The 25,317-nt window shown below is 24.5% G+C and overlaps 3 protein-coding genes across 3 annotated transcripts; 1 reads left to right on the forward strand and 2 right to left on the reverse strand.

The window, feature by feature from the left end:
* Positions 1–2,049: 2,049 nt before the first annotated feature.
* Bm17328 (Uncharacterized protein) lies at positions 2,050–3,580 on the reverse strand (the record flags this gene model as incomplete). The annotated part of the gene is made up of 6 exons (XM_043076209.1): positions 2,050–2,057; positions 2,188–2,385; positions 2,482–2,559; positions 2,766–2,944; positions 3,036–3,334; positions 3,482–3,580. 6 exons carry the CDS (start codon positions 3,578–3,580, stop codon positions 2,050–2,052), a joined length of 861 nt encoding a protein of 286 aa, XP_042932143.1.
* A 7,776-nt stretch (positions 3,581–11,356) lies between these two features.
* Positions 11,357–13,015, forward strand: Bm382 (Uncharacterized protein; the record flags this gene model as incomplete). Its single annotated transcript, XM_043076210.1, has 3 exons — positions 11,357–11,389; positions 11,647–11,698; positions 12,855–13,015. 3 exons carry the CDS (start codon positions 11,357–11,359, stop codon positions 13,013–13,015), a joined length of 246 nt encoding a protein of 81 aa, XP_042932144.1.
* A 3,510-nt stretch (positions 13,016–16,525) lies between these two features.
* Positions 16,526–19,995, reverse strand: Bm7614 (Uncharacterized protein; the record flags this gene model as incomplete). The annotated part of the gene is made up of 5 exons (XM_043076211.1): positions 16,526–16,637; positions 17,153–17,380; positions 18,918–19,081; positions 19,648–19,762; positions 19,943–19,995. The coding sequence occupies 5 exons, from the start codon at positions 19,993–19,995 to the stop codon at positions 16,526–16,528; spliced, it is 672 nt and encodes a 223-aa protein (XP_042932145.1).
* Between the last annotated feature and the right edge of the window lie 5,322 nt (positions 19,996–25,317).

The raw sequence follows: 25,317 nt of genomic DNA on the forward strand, positions 1-25,317 counted from the left end.
ACTAAAAAGAATGACATATTTTATGAATTAAAGCAGAGCACGCAGTAAACTAAAAGCAACCAAAATGAATAAAAAAACATTAACAAAAAAAGAAATGAAAGCTGTAAGTAATACAAAATGATCAGTGAGAATAGTAAGAAAAAGAGAATGCGATAGTGAAACTGTAAAAAGGCATGCAGTAAATTAGGTTAATTTAAAATGTGCATTAAAAGCAAAGTTAACAAAAATATAATAACAAATAAACGTCAAAAAATAATAAATTCGAAATTCCAAGACATTAAAAAAATTAAAATCCTGCCAGTTTGAAAAAAAGTAAAATAAATAGATATTTGAAATAATCTCAAAAAATAAAAAAATGAAAAAAGTTAGAAGATTTTTGGAAATAAAAAGGCTAAAAAACTAAGTTTGAAAAGAAAAATTCTATAGTTTTAATGATACAAAACATTAAAATTCTAAAAATGTAATAATAGGAATAAAACCATGTTAATTTCAAAAACGATGATGAGAGCTTAAATTTCTAAACAATCGAAAAATCGAAAATTTATAAACTAAAAATTATACAAAATAAAAAAAAAAAACTAAGAATAAAAAACAAGAAAAGCTATTAAGGGACAAAAAAATAAAATAATTCTTATGCGTTAAAGTCGCAACAGTAAGAAAATATTGAAATTTATAATGATAAAAAAATTTTCAAAAATTCAGAGAAAGTGAAGAATTCGAGAGGTATCAAAAATTCTTTGAAGTCCCAAAGTTCTATTCACTCGAAAAAATTATTCAAAAAGCGACATAATTGACAATAAATTTGGAAACTCAACATTTCAGACATTTTTTCATTTCATAACCCACATCTTTTTCATATAAGATTGAAAGAAGGTATAATTCCATACCTTCCTTTAATCTTGACCCACAAAGATAGTTATAAGATTGGCTCATAATCCTCATGCCACCTCATAATCCAGTCTACAAATAAAAAATTATGGCATTATTAAATTGATTAGTAATATCATAAATTCCTCAACTTCATATCTAATTAAATCACTAAGCAAACTTATATGCAAAAGAAAAATTTCAGAAATTAACGTCATTAAAAAATGCTTGAATGTAAAAATTTGCGGAGTTTGCCCCCACATAGCTCTCTAATAGTCTAGAAAGTAATCATCCTAAAGTGTAACATAACATAAATAAATGCAACCTAATAAATAAGAAACTCATTACAAATTCAAAAATGCAGAATTAAATACATTATAAGTTGCTACCAAATAGGAAAAATTTAACATGGTTAGTAACGATGAAAAAAGAATAAAATTTTTCAGTAAAAAAAAATAACACAAGTAATAAAAAATAAACAATAGTTTTGAGAAATTTAAAAAACAAAAAGATGAAAGTCGTTAGTATTAACCAAAAAACCATTAAAAGCAATAAATTATTTACATTATCCGAATGATAAATAAATTGTAAGAACAAACATTTATAAAATTTAACTTCATAGAAAGAATTAATAAAACAAAACAAAAAACTAAGAAAAACAACTGAATCCAAAGTAATTTGATCTGAAGAACACAATATTTCTTAATCAAGTTTTTTTTCAATTTTGTAATGCAGAAAATTTTGATTTTATCTGTGTCAAGCTTTTTAATATTGACCATATGACTGCGGCTAAAGAAACATACATAAGCAAAACAAAACCCACGATTTTTCCCATACATTGAATTCAGTTGTTTCTACATCAAAATTATTTCAAACAAAACTCTTTTTTTATTATTTTATTTTATTTTTTTTTTTTGTTTTTTTATTTTTTTGTTTTTTTTTTAATTTTTTTTTTGGCTTTTTCATTTTTATTTTTTTTTTGTTTTTTTTTATTTTTTCTTTTTTAGTTTTTTTCTTGTTTTTTTGTTTTTTTTTTTATTTTTTCTTTTTTAGTTTTTTTTTTTTCTTTTTTTATCTTTTGAATTGACTAACCCTCTTGGACGAGTGACTGCCTTCACTAATAATGAATGGAGAACTGGAGCAGGCAGCGACAGGTGGCCGCGTGAGGAGTGCCAAATACTATCACTGGCCTGAAAAAAAATCCACGGCTTAAAAAAGCTATGAGATCCACTATCCACTTTATGAATTTTTCGTTTCAACAATCATTCGAATCCTTTCCCACTATTAAATTTCACTTTTTCAATATTATTAATTTTTTACCTGGAATGAAGAGGTGACGAGCATCCTCTTCTCTCCCCACTAGATCAAGTCTGCGGCGCTTTACCTGTCTTTCATTGATTACGGCCGCACATGCCCTCGGGCACCAATCGAGGGCATGAAGCTCCACTGCTGCTGTTCTTTGTGCGGCCGTAAATCCGGGCGGCAGTACGAGGTAGTGGCCACAGCGGACGCAAAAACCTAGAATATGCATAATTAGTTTGCTAGGCTTCAGATGAATTAAATGTATTAACATTTCCAAAAAACTAATTGAAAATTATGTTTCGAAATACCTACCGTCCTGCCTGTGCATCCTCGAGGCGTGAATACGCCACCCTTTTAATGTTCCGAACTGCCTGCTGCAGATACCACACACTGAAAATAGAAATGATAAGAAAATGTCATTGCACAAATTGTTTTTTAAAGCATCAATATAGAAAAATTTTGATCGTTTTGATGTATTATAAAAGACAAAATTATATGATTCATTCATAAAGTAAAGGAACAGAGTAAAATTTTATTTCTTTATCAAATTATAGGTATATATAATCATTCTCAAAGTTATTGAAATTACGAATTACCGATGTTGTTGTTTCCTTGTTCTCGAACCACCGTGTATGGTTCCGCCTGCGGCACTTGCAGCTCCCTTCGGAGCTGCTCCGGAAGATCCCCTAAGTCAGCGGGATGAAATTCTTCCGGTGTGACCGCAGCCAAAACTTCATGAGTGGCAGGGACCGGGATCTGGATCGTCCTCGTCCTTCTAAAACAAACTTAAATTTAATGCAAATTATTTAAAAGGTATTGCTTAATTATCTCTTTACTATACATTTGCTGTAAAAATTAAAACTTACAGGACGAGTTCGCGGATTGATTCAACCGGTTCCTCGGTGCCACTCATCTCCATTGGTGCCACCTGTACCGCAGGTTCTTCATTTTCATCGTTTGGCAGAGGGGCCCACTCTGCTTCGTATGGCCAATTTTCGCCATCATCATCATTTTCGGGCAGAGGGGCAGCCTCTGCCTCTGCTTCATCAAATTCTGATTCCTGCGGTACGGCGTCTTCCTCCATTTCTTCCTGGGCATTTCGCCCTTCTATTTCATCCATTCTTCTATCCGCATCGTCCAAGAGGGTCATGAGGGACCGTTCAAACTAAAAGGCTATCTTTTACAGTCATATTTTTAATTTGTGGTGGAAAATTCTGCAATCTTTCTTTCTTCTAATCATTATCAGTTCTTAGCAAAAAAAAAAGAAAAAAAAAAACATATGAAAAAAAAAGATAAGCAAAGTAAAATATACCTGAATGGTCCTTAACACAAACCTCTGCAATCTAAGAAACATCACAGGCTCTCTCCTCAGGAAATTAAAGAGAGCCCGGAGGTCCTGATCAGCTTCCATTCTATAAAATTAACAAATTAACTAAATATTCATTCAGCGCAAAAAAAAAAACACACAATGGAACTATTATTTATTAATGATAAGATAACACATTTAAATGTACTTACAATATACATTAAATATATCTTATATTAATATTAAACATTAAATATCTTACATTAAATACTTTCGTTGTAACCTAATCCCAAGAAAGGAAAAAAATGATGAAAGTGAACATATATGGAAGTATTATTATGTATATCCTCGCGCTCATGGACAATATGAAACATTTTACTTCATGCACATACTGTCCAATTCTTTTGCTGTTTACAGAGGATATCATTTGCTCTCTCTTTCTAATCTCTGATACATCCGAATTTGGTATTCTTATATTATCTATATTATCATCATTGTGCACAAAAAAAAAGAAGTCGATACGGTCGAGATCTCAATTTTGTCTTTTAAATGATGTAAATTTTTATTGAATTTCTTGGTCTTCATAAATTTATTAATAATTAATGAAAGAACGATTTTTTAAACCAAATAACTTCAATTGCAATTTATTACTTCTAGTTTGTATCATTTTTAGGCAAATCAATGAGTAACTTTTTCTATGTTCTAGTCTATACATTCCACCAACTTTAGTTAATATGCTTATGCCATTATAAAAGTTTTTTTTTTTTTTTTTTTTTTTTATGAACCTTAAAAACAAAATTTTTAAGAACACTGAAATTTTAATAAAATGAAAATATCATAAATGTTTTCATTAGTGGTATCATTTAATCATTGTCACTTAACCATTCATTTTTTTATCATGTTTTTTCATTTTTTTTTTCACATCGAAATTTTTAAATAATTAACGTCACTTTTTTATAAATTTCATGTCAACAAATCCTTAAAAATATTACTCTGAAGTAGTAATAATAAGAAACATAAATTTATGATATTTCGGAAGCCATTCTCGTCATATACCTCACATCAGATGAACGAAATCATTTCATTATTGATCAATAAATCAGTTCGGTTAACATTTATCAATTTCAGATCTAATAATTGCGACTGACTTTGACCAAATAATTATCTATGGTTGAAATTCTGTATCTCTCCAGGGTACAGGGTTAAATACTTCCTTCATATCTTCTCTCTTCCAATTATGCTACAGTAATACCACTCCATTTTACTTCTAGAAAGTGAGCACATATGGCGCAATTATCCTTCCATTTCATCAAAGCTGCGCCTACCATCGCATTCAGACTCTTCCGATGAGCGCAAGGAGTGCAAGGAGTAGTCTGAGGAGAATGTGACAATTAGTACTATTCGTGCATATCTTAATATTACCTCATAAAATGCAAATTATTTTTTGATGAACAATAAAATGATTAAAAGTACTTCGAGATTTCTCTTCCCTGCCCTTTGGGCATTCATTTACCCTTATAATATGTCAAGCATATATTTTGCTGTGCTGCAGTAATTACTCTTTTTGTTTTCAGCAAGCAGACGGGTAGGGTAGGGTTATATCTCATCAGTTAAGTGCACGTATCATTGCATTGAGACATTTGTGATAGTCTTAAAGAGTACTCCGAGATTACTTCTCTCCTTTACTATAAGCACTTTATGTTTTATCAGCACTTATCATTGCAATCATTTTACTACAAGTTGGGCAATCATTTACCCGCATAATATGTCAAGTACCGCCCCTCGTTTAATCCCATATCTTTTGGTTATGTTACAATAAGTATTCATTTTGTTTTCAGCAGACAAATGGGTGGGGCGCATTTGTCCTTTTAGAGAGTGCAGGGTGGGAAGTGAGTGACAATTAGTGCATTTATGCGTGCGTTAGTTGGACGGTTTGGGACGATGATTAGATGTTTTGATGCTTTTTTTTTTTTTCGCTTTTCGTTTACTCTTTGAATCGTTTGCTCAGTTTTCTTTCTTTTGTGATTTTTTTTTTCCGTTTTTGGGAATTAGTCGGTCGGATAAAAGTTTATTTATCGATTTCGTTATTTCTTTCAAATTTTCTTGCAATGCTCAGTTTAATAATACTATAAATGTATTTCAAATCTCCCACTCCCATTCTCTTTAAATTTCACTTTTTTAAACTTTAAATTAATTGAAATCTGCTTTGAATGAGTTCTTTTAATCTAACATTCCTATAGCTTTCCATGCCTGTTTGATATTTTTTATTTTTCAGTTGAATTTTATCTTATCTTTTCTGAAACAGTCAAAGTGTGGAATATTCTGAAGTATGCCGCTTTCTTCAGAGGTATTTCCGTCTGCAACTGTAGTTCACTGGTGAGAATTCAAAATTGTTTGTTGTCTTCCACGAGAAAATTCTGTCACTCTTATTAAAACTGCATATTTTTTTCCTAAACCTATGTCATTAATTAAGTTCATTAATAATGTATATTGTCAAGTTAACAATATAATGGCTAGATTTAATTCACTGCATAATTATACTTTTATTTATAGAATTCATTTACATAAGCGAAAAAGCCTCTGTTGATTGTTATGTTTACTATTCATTTGTGTCTTTTGTTGTTTTCTCCACAATTTCATATGGGTCATTTCATGTTTGCTTCATTTAATGTTAATTAAATTTTTTCTAGAAATTTTTTGTAATTACGAAATAAAGCAAAAGTGAAACTTTGTTTACACAACCAACACGATGAACTTAAATTCTTTAAAAAAAGCCATTGCAACTGCAATAATTTGATCTAACCCACAGTTAAACACCTAAGTTTCTTGCTGAATTTTGTTATTGAAACGGCAGACTGAAAACAAACTGTGATCAGAAATACCTTTGGTGCTGTGGTAATGAAACTTGTCAAGTTAGTTTCTAATTTCATCCAGTGCATTACTAAAAATTATGCAAAAAGTTTAATGGCAGTCCAAGTATGGATTTCAGAATATATGAACTTCACTTCGTTATTCGCCTAATATGTGGTATGAGATTTCTTTCTGAAATTGGTATTTTCGCTAAATTCAGTGTCGAAATTATTTAAAATGATATTTTATCGCATGATTAAGGTTAAAATATCTGGAATACATCATTTCCTTATTGTTTTATCATTTGAAATTGATATTTCAATTAATTTACAATGAAATTCGGAACAAAATTTTGCCGGAAAGCGGAAGATCATATCGACCGATATAATATTACCCTTCCTCGCCCCAACCAAAATGCTGAGTCACTTCAAAATATTTTTATAATCTAATGAAAATTTAATTTTAATTAATATTTTTATCAAATTCATTGTCAAAATCAATTGAAAATGATATGGACTGAAAATTTTAAAACATTGAAAGGCTAAAATTAATAAGCAATTTTATTATTGCATTAGAAATATGTAGAATTTCAACGATTTGTCGATTTATATTAAGTTAACAATTTTTGGAATACCGCATTTTATAATATTTTAACATTTCAAAAAATTATTTCAAATTATTTAAAATAATATTGTGGAAAAAACTATGCCGGAAAATGGAAGAGCATATCGACTGAAAACATCACTCTATGCAAAATGCTGAATAAGTTCAAAATATTTTTATATTCAATAAAAATTCAATTCTAATGCGTGCTTTTATCAATTTCATCCATTTCTTCTTCATTATCACTAAAACCATCAGTTATGATTTTCAATTTAATCAATTTCACCTTACAGGATGATTCAGGTGGAAGGTGTAGAAGAAAAAACTGCGAGCATTCATTTAATTAAGCGAAAATAAAAACTGACATTTATTATGTATTATGTAAAATTATGTAACAGCCATTTTTGAAAATATTTCAGAATTTTTGGAAATGATATTTCAGAAACTTGAATACAGTTAAGAATTACTCATATTTCATAACTGAATTCAATTCCCACATTCTCCAGTGCATTCGGACTTTCTTTCCTTTATTTAATGGAAAAACTGCTGGAAACCGCAAATAGAATTTTGGAATGGTTGCAAAATTATTTTATGCAAAAAAGTTGAAAATTCCAACTTTTAATTCCCTAATCCCATTTGTGTGTAACTTAAATAATTAATTATATGCTTTTGAAGTCTTGAATCATCGCAATAAACTGACTGAATGGAAAAAAAAAAGAGAAGTACAAGTAAATTTTAGTGTAACTCATACAAACATAGATGATTACAACTCGAAAAATATAATCTAAACAAAAAATAGAAAACTAAAAAAATTTCACTTTTGAAATTAAAAAAAAGTTCTCAATCTATTTTTGACTTTGAAATTAATTTGAACCAAAAATTTAAGCATGGGTCATTATGAAAATTATATGATTTATATCAATCAGTGTGATTTAAATAAGGAATTTTAAATTCTGTTAAATTTTGTTTTAATTAAATGTTATTAAGGTTATAAAATTAAAACTCACCAAAAAAAAAAAATTATCTTGAACTCTATATGTTGTGAAATTTGAGTTTAATTTAAAAATAATTTGTGGCTTAAAGTCGAATTGGACTTTTGCATACTCAAGAGCCTTTCTTGTTTGTTTTTGTGATTGGTATAGAGTTTGTTATTATGATTTTATTCCCTATCAATCTACGAATGAGATGAAGAAAATGGATGGTTTAATGAGGAATTTAGTGAAATTAAATGAACTGTGAGTGAGAGAGAGAGCAGTCGAACTGTATTTTGTTTATTATTATTATCACTGAAATTGGACACTTTTTTCTCAACTTAACATGTAGTAAAGAAAAACTGATAAAGACAAAAAACTGATAAAGGAATTTAAATCCTTATACTTTGGGCATTGTTTTTGAAATAAACGCGTGATTACATTGAATAAAGAGCTATTAGTTGATATTTACTCTTCATATAGTAAGAGATGGATTTTTAATATTGTAGCTTCTCAAAGAATGACTACTAACTTAGAAAACTTTTATAACATTAGCAGTATAAATTAGCTTTTACAGCATAAAAAAAAGAAATTTGGTTTGGAAGAAAGAAGTGATTTTTTTAACTCATACTTTTGTTATCAGTTGAAAATGTTTACTTTATGTTGCATACTTTTTGCTTCATTTGCTTGTTGTTTTTTTTTTTTACCAACATTGCATTCTTTTTCTTAATTTGGCATACGATATGGTTTTTTGCTCAATACATTCAATTTTTTATTGTTTTTACAGTAAAATTCTGAAGTTTCTAATATCAATTATCCTAAAATCATTTTATTTCATTAAAAAAAAAAATAAAAAAAATAAAAAAGAACAGTGTTTTCTTATCAGCTTATCTCTTTATGCCACTTTCCTAATTTTCATCTCGTCCGATTAAATCATTCTTTCTTATTGATGTCCTTACCAAAAAAAATTTTTTTTCAAAATTCCAAATGTTGAAAAAGTCAAAAATAAAAAGCACTGAAAGTTCAATTTAAATTTCAAAAGTTGCTCATTCATTTTTCAAACATTTATAAAATGTCGCTTCCTTCTTCGTAAATGTTTCTTTCTTTTTTTCTGTACTTAGTTATTATATTAATATAAATGCAGACGAAAAGATGAATGAATTCACAACTGATTAACCAAAACACTGTTACACTAAGTTAAATAAGATTAATTAGTGTAATTCAAAGTGTAACTAATCAATTAATCAATCAATAACTGATATCGTATGATTTGCTTAAGTCAGTTTCAATAATTTTGTTATTGGTTGTGAAATTACTGATTGATATATTTGATATATGATTATGCCAGGTTTGTTTAACTAAACACTTGAATTACATATTTCCATTATATAAAGTTAAATAAATAAATAAATACCTTCTTTCAAGTACATTGAAATAGAAGTACTGTTTACTGGGAAATAATTTTCATCTTCAGACTGGAATTATTCAAATTTTCATTCCATTCTATTATTAACAAATTAAATTTTTGGGAAATGTTTTTTTTTTTTTTTTTTCAAGCATATTAAAGTTTACAAAACAATGAATGAAATTGTTTCGTTACATATAGAAACAGTCGAATGTTGCCTTCACAAATTAAATGTTTGAATCAAGATTTGATGAAATTTATTTTTTTTTTTTAAAATATATTTCACTATTTCCCATATATATTTAAATATATTTTACTATTTTTATAAAGCCTTTTACCATAAAGATCTTTCAATTCAAATTTACAGGCAATAAAAATATTTCGAAGCTTATAATGTATATTTTACAGCAAATGTTGATTAATCGATGGAATACAACATGTCTTATTTATAATCACTAAATAATTATATCAATTTGAATATTTTCCGTTTTAAATTTTAATAAATTTGATTTTTTTATTTATTAATTTACCCTATTAATCTAATAGCACAATTTTACGTTTTAAATATATTAAAAGTATTTTGTTGAGAAGTTTTTTCTTTAATTTTCATCTTTCAAGTACTGAAAATTTTACGAGATATGAAACGAAAATTAATATCAATATTGTTTTATTTCTAAATGAAACTAAAACAATAACATTTTTTTATCAGAAAAAAAAAAAAAAAAAAAAATGAATGAATGAAAAATTTTCATCGCTTTTTAAGTCTAATTTATTCACAAAATTTGAACATTGTTACACTATTAGTTGATCATAGATCAAGCAGCAACATTTACACATAAAATCGTTGTTTATTTTAAATAAACTGCAAAAATTTAGCAAAAAGGCTGTTTTTGCTGAAAAAATTTTTTTATGTATGTACATACAACATTTTCTTTTCTTCTTTTTCTCCATCTATTCTAATGTATTCACATAACAATTTCATTCATTCCTTTTCCACTTTTCTTCTTCCTCCTCCTCCTCCTTCTCCTCCTCCTCCTCCCACTCCTTGATGAATTGACAAATTAAAAATAACAAATTTATTTTAAACGTACACTTCGCATGTGATTACAATTTTCATCCTTTTCATTCTCATTTAGTCATTTTTGTTTTTTTTTTTTTCTTCTAGAAAATTTAAATCTTTTCATTTCATAGTTTTATTGAAAAAAAAAAAAAAAAAGAAATGTAAAAATTTCATTTATTTTATTTTAAATTTCATTTGTACAACAAACTTGCTATAAACTAATTTATAATTCACATTTTTTTTCAAATGAAAAAGTAGAAATTAAAATTTTGATGAATGTTTTTAATTAAAATATAGCATAAATTTGCATAGAATGACAATTTTTTTTTTTTTTCATAAATTTCACGATAAAATTTTATTTCTGATCTTAACAATTAATTAATTGTTCGATCATTGTTATCTTCCTTCTAGCAAGAAAATATCAGTGTTTCTAGTTATTTCTTCTTTATCTACCTATCCCTTTTATTTCTTCATTCAAGATTTACTTTAGTTTAATTTTCTTTTTTTTTTTTCGAAATGTAATTCAGTTGTATGAAATTTAGCAATTGAAAACAAATTCAATCACTTCAAACACAACTTATAAGTTTTTAGTAAAAAATTATTCTTAGTGGTTTTTGTTTTTATCTTTTTTAATGTTTGAAAATACTAATTAATTCATTTTTTTTTTTTTTTTTTTTATGCTCTTCTAAAATTTATTTCAGTTTAATTAGATCCTAAAATGCAACATTGTTGTGGGAAATTTTAGCATTTTGACTTCAATTTACCTGTTCCAATCATGTTCACCCTTGAAATTTTATTTTAGATTTGATTTTGTCATTGATATTTCAGTATTTTAATTACTGATATTTTGAAGCATTCCGAATTTATATTTAGCAATTTTTGAATATCAAATGTTTGTTTCTGTCCACAATTTTCAATAATCCATTTTTACATTCTTCCAGAACTATCGGTCAGATCGTTAAAGCAGTATTAAAGATCACAAATCATTTCATATGGGAACTATTAATACTTTTAACTTTTATCCGGTTATTTTTTAACTTTCTTTAAAAGAACTAATTTATTTATTTCATTTTTCTCTGCCTGCAATTTCTAAGAAATTTTTGGTATTTTTTTCTTATAATTTATAAATTTTTTTAATTAAATGTTGAAAAAATATGCACAGATACAGTAAAACTAACATATTATTTCTATTCTTTTCAGCTTAGATTCACTTCATCGATGTATTAAAATATATGTTCATACAAAATTTTAATCACACTTACTTTGAAATTTGAATTTATAGGAAGCGATTGATAAGGCTGCAACAAAAGCAAAGGAAGCCGCTTGCTCAGCAAGTAAGCAATATTTTTTCTTTTCCTTTCAAATTTAAATTTGTAAAATTTTTATAAGTAATTCTTATTATTATGTATTTGATCTCATATACATAAATAATAAGTAATTATTTTTAAAAAAAAAAATAATAATAATAACAAAAATGATATGCATTCCTTAGTTTTTTTCATCCCTTGTTTATTCATATCTTAGTTTAATTAACAATAAAATTTGACATTAATTTTTTTTTTTTTAAAAAAAAAGCAATTCTACAATTAAAGAATTGTAGTAAGTTGTATCTGAAGTAAGCAATTTTTCAGAAAAAAAAAAGTAAAACTTGAGAATAAAAGAGATAAAAAAGATAAATTGACTAAGTCAAATAAAAATAAAAGTAAAAAAAAAAAAACTAAGAAAATAAATAACTTATAAAAAAAAAAACTATTTATCTTATTTAATTCTGTTTTTTTTTCCTATTCATTTTGTATGAAGCGACATAAATCTTTTCATTTTTTTTTTTTCACAGAAGAAAACATTTTCTTTTCTTCAAATTAAAAAAATTGTTTTTTTTTTTTTTTCTTTTAAAAAATTTCTTTTGAAATTTTTATTTTTACCAAATTTTTGACTGTAATTTGATCAAATATATTCGGTAAGCTAAATTTCATTGAATCTAATAGAGCTATCAAATTTTGCTGAAATATTAGAGTTTTTTTTTAAATTCCTAAAAATATTGAAAATAAGAAATGAATATTTATTTATATGGCGATTTTTTTTGACAATATTAGCATGATAATTTCCATAATAATTGATCTTAATATATTTTAATTGGGAAATAGTTGTGTTATCATAACTTTTTGTTAATTAATCTTAATTATTTGATTAGAATTATATATGATATTGATTATTGATTGATACACATACAAACTGTGATCAATAATTTGAATCAATATCATTTAAATTCTATATTATTGCATAACTAAAAGTACATTTCTCCACTTTTCCATTGATTTTTCTTTCTCATTTCATGTGTAAAGCAATTAATCAATTTGGAAATAAATTGTTGATTTAATTGAATTATTTCTATTAGAAGGAAAGCATATACTTCCTTAGTTGAAATTGCTAAAATTAATTTGCTATAAAATTTTCAACTTGAACAGAATTTATCGCTCACAAATTTTACAGCCGAAACGATTAAGCACAAAATATCGGATGCAGCACTTAATTTGAAAGATAAAGCATCAAATATTCTGGATCAGGTTGATACAGCCACCAGTCATCAGACCGAAGCACTACTGAAAAAGTCGCAAGAAATTGAAGTTGAAATTGAAAGTACAAAAACCTAAGTATGAACAACAATTTTCCATCACTTTTTTTTTTTATGATTCATAAATAAAAATTATTTCTTTATGATTCATTTTTTTTTTTTTTTCAGTTTTCTTCCATTTTTTGAAAGTAAAAAACTTAAAAGTAAAAAAGAAAAAAAAAATAAGTATAAACAGCAATTTTCCATCATTTTTATGATTCATAAATAAAAATTTTTCTTTATGTTTCATTTTTTTTTTTTTTTTTTTAATTTACCTTTCATTGCTTTTCTTCCGTCCAATATTATTCTTCCGCCTTCTTTAGTACATCAATAAACGTTGCTAAATGTAAACAAATTATTTTTTCTTTTTTTTTTTTTATCAAAAAAATTTATCAAAAGAAAAATTTTGAACTTTTTGTAATGAAAATATTATTGTGATGAAACTATTTAAATAAATAGAAAAAAAAGATTTGTTTTCTTTTTGTTTGGTTTTTTTTTTTCCAATGGAAAAAGAAAAATTAATGAATACGAAGTAAAAATTATGCATTGTTATTTTCAACAAAATGAAAATTTGATTGTATTTATTCGCTTTATCATCACTTTATTTTATTTATCATTCTACTCCTTATCATTTTTTACCTCTTATCACTTCTACTTTAAAATTTTCTTCTCGAAATTTCCTTCTTTTTATTGTTTATATCACAAACAATGTATGATTTCATTTTGGCCATATGCTTGAAAAGATATTTGCTAAAATATGGGACAAATATGATTAATTATTAATGTTTAAAAATAATGTAGATTTTTTGAAAAAAAAAAAAGAAAATTAATAATTGAAAATGAATTATTGTTTAATTTATATGTGTAATAGTTGAAAATGAATTATTGTTTATTCTGTATGTGATAAGGTTAAATTTAGCAAAGTCAAAAATAAATCAATTATTTGAAAATAAACGATTGAAAATGCAAGAAAGGCAAAAATTTTTCAGGTAAATGATTAAAAATGAATTATTGATTAATTTTGAAACAACAAAACGAAAACATCAATAGAATGAAAATATTCAGTTATCAAATATAAATATTATTTTAAATATTTGATAAAACATATTGCTAGTATTACTATATTTTTTAAATAAAAGCAGTACAACATTAATCTTTGGGAAAACATTTTTTTTTTTTTTTTTTTTTTTTTTTTTTGAACTTTTAAACTTTTGTTTTTTTCTGTGTTTCGAATTGTAGAAAAAAAAATTTCTTTTAAATATTTGAAACGGATAACAAAAAGTTTTGTAACATTTATAAATGTCAAAAACGAAGGGAATGTTTTATTAATGCAAGAAATGTCACTATTTTTATTTTACGACAACGAAAAAGTGGATTTTATTTTTTTTTTTTTTTAAAAAGACTTTTGACGCTCAAAATTAAATTTTATTTTGTGCTTAAAAAAATTTTAGAATTTATCTTTGTTTACTTTACACAATTTCAATTTACAAAAGCAAATTTTAAGAGTTTTTTTTTTTTTTTGTCACGTTATTTTTAAAGTACCATACTTATGTTTCTTACTTCTTCCATTTTTTCTTCTTTTTTTTTTTTTGCTTTAAACATTTTTATTTTAAATATTTTATTTATTTTAAACCAAAAAGTAACAAATATATTATCAATCACTGAATGAATAAATAAATTTCATTTTTTTTTTTTTGCTCAAAATTGATAACTAACAATTGTTGAAATAACACAGATATTATGTGAAAGTCTTTGTGTTTTCAATGTAAAATTTTATTTTTGATTTTTTTCTTTTTAAATTTTTTTTTTTTTTTGATTGATATAAAATTTTGCTTTTTTATATCAGAATAAATCCATTTCAGATATATATTTTCTGTACACTAATATTTGTTAAAAAAATGCTTTGCGAACTCGTAATGATACACCATCCTTAAATCAAAAATTATTTATTTACTTATTTTATATTTATTTTTTTTATTTATTTGCTAACCCGTAATGATACATTTAAATTTGAAATATTCCCTAGTATTTTTGAAATTTCACTTCATTTACAAGCATACAACATCCAATTAAGCTTACAAGAAATTATCCATTCCATTCTAATTTTATCTCATAGAAAGAAAAAAAGGAGAGAAGATAATTGTGTTTCAAATATTAATTAGAATAAATTATTTAATAATTTTTAAACTGCAAGTAAATACAACTGAAAAGTGTGGAAAATATTTGATATCAAATTTCCTAAAACACATTACCCGGAGCAGTGGTAATTTTCAGACAAACTTTGTCAGAAATTGTTCAAAAATGTAAAAATTTGCTTCTATTGAATGAAATAAATAAAAAATTAAAAATAAATTATTCCTTTCCAACTTCACACATTTGACAAATTTGAATTGTTATTTTCAATATTTATTCGTTGTAATTATGAAAATATTACAATTACAGCAATAATTGCTGTACAACTTTTTCGTACTGCAAATTTTTATTAATTAGTAAAATACGATAAGCAATGCATATGCAATTGTTATTTTCAAAATTCAGTTTGCATATGTAATAGAAATGAGTGACAATGGAAAATGATATCAGTTTATACATAACAATGATAATGATAATGATAATAATGATAATGATAATTACTGTTAACTGGCAGCTAAAAATTATCATTAAGAATATCAAAAAAAAAAAGTGTATTTAAAATTTTATATTTAAAATTAGTTATTTAATTTAAATGATGAAAATTTGAAATAATTCCTGTAATTGACTTTTTTCTGTATAAAACAATTTGGAAAAAAAAAAAAAAGAAAAAATACTTTTCCATCAATTAAATACATCGAACCAAATTAGTGTGTTTACTGATTAATGTGCTTATTTTGGCAGATTTTATATATAAAATGAAAAAAAAAAAAAAAAATTACGAAGTTAACACTAAAAATTTTTTTTTCTATTCGTAAAATTGACACTAAAATTTCATTCGTAATTAATTATACATTGTCCAATGTATTAAAAAAAAAAAAAAAAAAACTTGATGAAAATTTTTAGAAAAATATATTTTTCTAAAAAAGTTCGAAAAAAAGAAAACTACGGTCGGTAGCAGCTTCTTCTTTTAATAAACTAAATTTTTTTTTTTAAATAATAATTTTAAATAGAAATAATTTCTTTTTTTGTCAGAAAATAGAAAAAATAATATAAATTGTTTTAAATTGCATTTTAATGTATCGCTGAAAAAAAAAAAAAATGTTTTTGTAAATGAAATTAGACAATAGCTGATCAAAATTTGAAATAACTGATAATTATTAAACGATCAAAATTTTTTAAAATATGATATTTATCAAGTTAAAATATCTGAAAATGAGTAAGAAAATTGAATACTATCTATATTACTCAGATTTAGGTATTTTTTAAAACAATCACATTGAGTTTCATTACAATAGCAATTGTACTAATAATAGTAATAATAAAAATTAATCATTGTTATTATTACTATAATAGAATAATGATAATACAATAATGAATAATATTAATAATGTTTAAAAAATGAAGCAATAAATAGGTATTAAAAATATGGTGCCCAATATCTTGATAAACGACTGATAAAAGTACGTGGTCGATAGCTATTGTAATGACGTAAACCGCTATTACCATAATAAGATGTATACAATGATGAACTGTAAGCATAAAGTTTTCAAAAAAAAAAAAAATATTAAATTAATTTAATCAATTAATAATCACTTTCAAAAATATTAAATTAATTTAATCAATTAATAATCACTTTAATAGTATTAAACAAACAACAATTAGAATCAATTAAATTTGATAATTGAAATATACTATCAATCATTCACAAATCAAATAATTCTGTTAAACTTTTTCAAACTTTTTAAAACTTCATTACACTTTATTCAACATTCATGGTAATAAAATGCTGAAAAACATTTGTGGCAAAATTTTGAAAAAAAAAAAATTTTTCTTTTCTTTTTCTTTTATAGCAAAAGATTGTTGTTATTGTTAATTTCGAAAATATTTGTACTTTTTAATGCGTCAAATATTTCCTTTTCTGTTTTGCTAAATTTTATATTTTTTTTTTAAATTTTTTATATTTAAAAATTTTTTTTTTTTAAATTTTATATTTGCTAATTTTACAATAATTTTAGCGTAAAAAAAAAGAAAAGAAATCTCTTACCTAGGTATATGTGATCGCCAAAAGTGATAATTGTCAAGTGAATTAGGACGTGATGCTATATCATAGCTATGTTCGGCTCCAATATACGTGTAACCTGTATAGTTACGTCGCTGTGTTAATCTACGTGTTTCAGCAGCAAGCATTGGCGGTGTGTACGTCGATGTATTCCCATAAATACGTGTAAATGAGTACGGTCGCGTGGGTGCCAAATCACGACTGTGTAAATACCTGTAGAGATGTTAAATGATTGTCAACGAGATATAATTTATTCTATAAACAAAATACTAAATTAAATAATTAGATAAAGTAGCCAGAAAAAAAATTCAATAAATACTGTCATTCTTAATAAGTTAAATATCGATAATATAGGATAACAACCAGTGTAAGTTAAGTTAATCAAAAAATAAATCCAAACAAAAAAGAATAGTCTAATAAATATTAAAAACAAATAAATACTAATAAAACAAAAGTAAACAAAAGATTAAAATAATCACAATCATACAAAAGTACATCTACATTTTCAGTTTAAAATTTGCAAACTTCTAAAAAACTTCTAAACTTCTAAAAAAAAAATCTAAAACTAAATATAAAATGATAAGATTTGGAATATTTGAAAACAATTAGAAGGTATAGCAAAATGATCAAACGAGCAATGAATGATAAAGCAAACCAGTATGATCGAGAAGCCCAATGAAGATTGCTAGGTTGAAATTTATCAAATGGATGATCATACGATCGTTTCAGCATTCTATTTGGTGCCATTCTTTATTGGAATTTTACCCAAAGCTGTTAGCTAATTAACTTTGACCTTATCAGTGCGGGAAACTAACCTTGACCTTATCAGTGCGGGAAATGTTATGATAATATGTTATCAGAGATAAAGCACACATTAGTGCTTGCTTGCAGCACTCCGTCACTGATGAAATGCAATCGCAGCTATTTTTATCCTTTCAGCAAAAGTTCAAATCTGTATGTGTGTATGTGTGTATGTGTGTGTGTGTGTGTGTGTGTGTGTGTGTGTGTGTGTGTGTGTGTGTGTGTGTGTGTGTGTGTGTGTGTGTGTGTGTGTGTGTGTGTGTGTGTGTGTGTATGTATGTGTGTGTGTGTGTGTGTGTATGTTGTAAATATGAAAAGCATTTTGTTTATTGAGAGAGAAAAGAGAATGTGAAAAGAAAGAGGAACAGAAAGAAAGAAAAAAGAAAGGAAATGATAAATGAATGAGTGAATGAATGGATAATATTTGATATTATAATATTAAATTTTAAATTTATTATTTGCAAATAGTCATTTAATCGAAATAAATACAATTTTTTACTAACTGAAATGCAAATCATAACAGCAATAATTAATAATAATAATAAAAAATAATAAAAACGATAATAATAATATTAATAATAATAATAATAAATAAGCAAATAAATAAATAAGGTATTTGCATTAAATTTTAATATTTTCCATTTTGCATAAAAATATTTATTCATTTATTGCAGTGTTATTTAAATTAAAATTAAATGAAATGCAATATAATTGCCATTATTCTTTTCAAGAAAAATCTTTGCTAATGAAATAAATTGTAATTGATCATAGCAAAAAATTAATCGTACGTTTTCTACCGAAAAAATCTCACTGATTAATTAATTAGTGAGATTGTTTTATGTGTAGGATTTACTATTTATTTATTCATTTACTTATTTATTATTTATTATTACTTATTGTTGTTATGATTTAAAAGCAGCACTAATTGGAAAATATATAAAATACTTACTTATAAATAGGATAAGCCCACGTACGAACGCTAAAAATATCATATTTCCGTATAGGTAACTGTTCTTGATAGTAATTGATATTAGTATGATATGGTGTAGTGATAATGCCAAGTGAGGTACGTGCTCGATGAGGCGTACGTGGTAATCGATCATCCTCGATTACCTTAAAAGTAAGCAAACAACAGAAGTACACATTAATACTTTCACGTTAAAATTGACGTGAATGAATGATAAAAATATTATGTGCATTTTATTATCAAAAAATTTCTATTTTTATCTCATAATATTTCTTTTTGATCTGTTCGTCATCTTCTGTACAATATCAAAATAAAAAAAAAAATAAATAAATACTCTCATTCTATTATCTTCCTTGATAATGTTAAGTTTGATAACGATACTTTTTTTTTTATTTAATCATTTTTAAAGTTGGAAAGAAAAAAAAAAAACCAATTTCTAAAACTAATAATATTTTAATGATTTATATATAATTGTTTTTTTTTTTTAAGAAAAAATTAAACAAATTTTCATATTGTTTTGAACTATTTAGAAAAAAATTTCAAACTTAAAATAATAAATTGCATTTAAATTTGAAAAGAAAAAAAGAAGAACTTCCCGATATTTCGTTTTTTCCTATAATTTGTGATGAATTGTTGAAAATATTTCATTTCTTAAAATTGTATTTTTATGAAGAGCTATATTAGCATTACGATGTGATTTGTAAAATTATACTTTAAATGAGCCAATTTCACGTGCTGGCGTGTATGAACGTCGAATATTACGCTCGTAGCGTTGCTGAGAATCTCTTGGTGTAGTTTCACGTGACCATCGTCCGAGATAACTTTCCCTGAAATTAACCTTAATTTCAGTATGCTTTTTCAACAACAATGAATTTTTTAGTAATGAAGGTTAAACTTAAGCTGTATAAAAAGAGTTGATTTAGATAATAACAACTTAACAAGTTGATAAAAATTTAAAAGGTAAATTGGATTATTACGGAAATTGGAAAATCAAATTTAAAATGAACCTTGGAATTAAGTTCAGATCAAGCGATTTTGATCGTTTGATAAAATAATTCATTAGTGCTGATTGATGCTAATTAACTATACAAAATAACTATTTGGCCACTGGAACTAATTTCGTTCGATGAATTACGTAAAGCTTTTAATATTACACGAGCATACGAACACGTACGGGAAAATGTCGTAAATTTGTTATAAACTGAAATTACAAGAAATAACTTTAGCATTTAATTTTTTTTTTTTTTTTTTTTTTTTTTTTTTACGTAATTTTCTTTTATGCATAATTTTTTGCTAATTAAAATTGATTTCTAAAAGAAGACATGAAAAAATTCTAAAATTTGAAGAAAAAAAAAAAAAAAAACGAAAGAGAAGTTAAAAGTGATAAAATATTTAAAAAGAATAAATGAAATAAAAGGATAATAAAATTTTTCCATCATATTGACACACTTGAGAAATGTCAATGTAATTGATAAATTTAATTTTAAAAAAGTACAGATAATTATTTAAACTTAAATGGAATAAATATAAATGAATCTTAATTTACGATAGCTAAGTGATATTAAAAAAAAAGATTTTCAGTTTAAAACAACAAAAGCAAATTAAAATATCGATTAAATTAAATAATTGTTATTGCAGGAAAAACATATCATTAATTATTTCAATCAGCTTAATTACAATGAAATAAAATGTTAACAATACTTTTACATATTTTATTTTAGAGAGTTTAAGGACTAAATACTTTGTTTGTTTACACAATTTCAATAAATTCAAAAAATGATTAAATTTCACGAAAAAAAAAAAACTGGGACAAAAATTGTGCAGTGCAAATGTTACACATCAGGCGGTAATGTCGTTAAAAAAATTATTGCAAGAAGTTTATAAAACTAACTGAAACACTGGTATAAATATAAAATAAAAAGCCATAAAGCTTGATATAATGTTTAACGTTTAAAAATTTTCCATTGAAAATGCTATACATACAGGCGGTAATGTCGCTAAAAAAATTATCACAAGAAGAAATTTGTATATTATAATTATTAATTAAAAAAATAATACTTATTACAAAAATAATACTTATTATTCAATTAATATTATAATTATCATCATAATTATAATATTAATTGAAAAAATCAATTTACAAAGGATTTATATACAAATTACCAACAAATTATCCTTACCTATAATTCACGTACGTAATTCACGTCACAACGAAAATACGTAATATATGTTAGCTTTATTAAGTAATACTTTAGAAAAAAAAAAAGGAAAATGGAAGATTTACGTTTTTGTTAGCAATTTGTTTTGCTTTACTTTTTCTTTTTACACAACAAATTTCAACAATATTCTTAAACAAGTATTTCATTTTTAAAGAAAAAATAATTTTTTTTTTGTATCAAAACTATTTGAAATTTTTTTCAAAACAAAAAAAAAAAAAAACATTGAAAAATTATTTAATTTGATAAAAAAAAAGGAAAAATCAACTTGTTTATTTATAAATTATCGTTCAGAATTTTCGAGAACTTTTATGATTGATCTCAAATTTTATTAATACATATTATATGAAGTATGCATGTCTGTAGATATTTATGTTTTTGCTTAAATAATTATAGTAAATTAATTAAATTAATGATAAATTAATTAAAAATGAACTAATAATAATGATTTATTAATAATTAATTATAATTAATAAGAATTAATAACAATGATAATTATTATAATAACTAAACAAATAAATGAACGAAGGAATGTTGAAAATTTGTATTGAAATTTTTAGATGAAATCATTAATAACTTTATTTGCTATCATTAACCAGGAAAAAGTAACAAAAAAAAAAAGTGGAAGATGAAACTTTGATTAACGTTAGATGATATTATAACTATAAACCACTTAAAAAAAACGGTTATTATAATCATAACCGTTTTTCCGTTTTTTTTTTCTAATTTTTAATAAAACAACAAAGAAAGTTATTTTGAAGTTTTATACTTCCCTTTTTTTTTTTTTTTTTTTGAAAAAAAATGCATTAATTTGTTGGATTATAAATTTAACATTAAAAAAATGAAAATGAAATGATTTCTAAATTAGTATGGAAGATATAAAAATAAAATTAGCATAGTTAGTAATATATATTAAGTTAATAGAGTGATTATCAAATGAGCATACAATAAATTCACAAATAAATATGACATTGATATTTATTTGAGAATTAAATGAGTAAAACGTTGGAAAAAAATTTTCCTTTTTTTTTTTTTGAATTAATATGTTTTTGTGATAAAAATTATCTTTAAATTAAAAAAAAAATATATGACCCATTTAACTTTTCATGTAATTTCCTGTACCTTATCAATTCTCAAGACTACTACCTAGTCTCTCTTATCAACTTCCAAGATTACTACCTAGTCTCTCTTATCAACTTCCAAGATTACTACCTAGTCTCTCTTATCAACTTCCAAGATTACTACCTAGTCTCTCTTATCAACTTCTAAGATTACTACCTAGTCTCTCTTATCAACTTCCAAGATTACTACCTAGTCTCTCTTATCAACTTCCAAGATTACTACCTAGTCTCTCTTATCAACTTCCAAGATTACTACCTAGTCTCTCTTATCAACTTCTAAGATTACTACCTAGTCTCTCTTATCAACTTCCAAGATTACTACCTAGTCTCTCTTATCAACTTCCAAGATTACTACCTAGTCTCTCTTATCAACTTCCAAGATTACTACCTAGTCTCTCCCATTTAACTTTTCATGTAATTTCCTGTACCTTATCAATTCTCAAGATTACTACCTAGTCTCTCTTATCAACTTCCAAGATTACTACCTAGTCTCTCTTATCAACTTCCAAGATTACTACCTAGTCTCTCTTATCAACTTCCAAGATTACTACCTAGTCTCTCTTATCAACTTCCAAGATTACTACCTAGTCTCTCTTATCAACTTCCAAGATTACTACCTAGTCTCTCTTATCAACTTCCAAGATTACTACCTAGTCTCTCTTATCAACTTCCAAAATTACTGCCTAATCTCCCTTATCAACTTCCAAGATTATTACCTAGCTTCCCTTATCAACTTCCAAGATTACTAGTTATCCTCCCAAGACTGCTAAACTAACTTCCAGAATTGCAGCCAGCCTAAGGTACGTCATATCTGACATAAGCGCTTGCGTCGATTGTTTACCGAGATGTATCTGCTTTATGCCGATCTCCTTTAAGTTTTTGCATATGTGTGTGTATGTATGTATGTATGTATGTATTTGTGTGTGTGTGAGCATCGTTTTTCAATTTTCAAAGCTTATTTTTCAATTCACACCTACAAGCGATTTACTAACGAAGAGCAATTTGCCAGGAAGCAATTGCACAAGTGCGCCTCTGTGGTATCATCGACTGTTCCTTTGCTACATCCAAGTTATATATATATATATTTCTTATCTGTTTCTCATTTTAAATGTTTAAATTTGAACAAAATAGAGAAAAGAGAAAGAAAAAAAGAGCAGACAAATAAAACTTTGTGATTCATTCGAAGCATAAAATTTAGACAATTTCATTAATTTTTAGTAAATAAATTTGTAGTAAATAAAAATTTTCCACTTTCTATCATAAAATAGCAAATTACTAATATTAATACTAATACTATTAAAATTATTTCTTTTTTGGAAATGCACAAATTAACTTTGTTGAAAAATAAAAAATAAATGAGTGAGATTATTTATTGCTTCTATAATACTTGAACTAATATCAATAATTGAACTGCAGCTAATATAAAAATAATCATTTTGAAATTAATCATTGAATTTTTATTCCTATAAATAGTCTTTTGCATAAATAGCAATTTAAATGAATTTAATAATAAAATTGAAATTCGTTTTTTCAAACATAAATTTTTTCACGAAAAATATAAAAAAAAAAAATGAAAAGTGAAATAGAAAAAATATAATACATAATATTTAAATCATTAATATATCATCTTAAAAGAATGTCTTATTTTTATTAAGCTACTTTTTTTTTTCAAAAAAAAAATTTTTTCGTTTATTTTTTAAAGTACTTTAAATGTTTGTTTAAGATATTTTCAATATTTTGAACGTTATGCAATACTGTCATTTTTCATTTATTCGTTTTTTTTTTTTTTTTTTTTTCTTCCGCTCATTTAAGTTAATTATAGTTTTTGAACAATTTTATTACATTCAAATTTGCTTTTATTTTTTTTTTTTAATTTTTACTATTTCTTCTATTAATTATTAATTTTTTTATTTTTTTAAATCTTTTTTTTTTACTAATAATTATTAAAATATAATTGTTAAATTTTATTAGTTTTTGAAATAAAATTAATTTTTTGTGAACAATTATTTAGTTTTTTTTTTTCATTTAATGCTAAATGCTTTTTTTTTTTTTTTAAATTATTATTTATCATACAAATTTGATTTGTTACTGACATTTACGGAAGAAAAAAGGCTAAATAAAAGCGGAATTGGATGAAAAAAAAAAAAAATTATTGTGACAAAATGTTCAAAAATATGACAAATATTAAAATTAGTTTAGGATGAAACTGTGATAATTATCTTTTGCTTAATGATAAAGCTCAACAAACAACAAATAAACAAACAAACAAACAAATGAAAGAACCAAGTTGATATTTTTTTTTTTTTTTAGAAAATCGAGTATAATTAAAAGTTGAAAGTTGCAAATTTTTTGCTTTTTAATTTCTAGATAAGCAAAAGTATTGAAATTTCATTTTCCTAAGGTAACGAATAATGCTATAAAAAATCGGAATTATTTAATTGTAATTAATTTAATTAGTAATGCGAAGTGTCTTACCACTCTTTAACCAAATATATTTGTACAATTAAGCAAATAGCTCTAAATTTTTAACTAAAAATAGCAAAGAACTAGAATTTGAGAATTAATGATAGTTTTTAAAATTCAAAAAAATTGATTGTCTATTTTTGTTAAAAAGAAAAAAAAAACTGTTAAAATAATTTGAATGTATTAGAAGCTATTAAATTGTATCAAAAAAATTAACTGTTCAATCAAATTTAAGATTGATCAATTTAAATTAAAAAATTTGAAAACTATTTTTTGTTATTACTTTAATTGCTATAAATATCTAAACAAATTTTATCTACCTATTTTTACAAAAAAAAAAAAAAAAAATAGCAAAAATTGATAACAAATATGAAGAAATGATATTTAATCATCAAGTATATTTGCTTTTTCTACATTTTAAAATTTTCACAAAACTTTTAAATAATTTAAAAAAATTTTTTTTTTTCAAAAAAAAAAATAACATATCAAAACTATAATAATACTTTTTAAAAAAAATAGCATATTAAAACTATAATATTACTTGCTAATACATTAAGCTTATTTTTATACAACAATACAATC

This window comes from Brugia malayi (genome assembly GCF_000002995.4).
Source record: "Brugia malayi strain FR3 genome assembly, contig: Bm_v4_Chr1_scaffold_001, whole genome shotgun sequence".
Classification (NCBI taxonomy): Eukaryota; Metazoa; Nematoda; class Chromadorea; order Rhabditida; family Onchocercidae; genus Brugia; species Brugia malayi.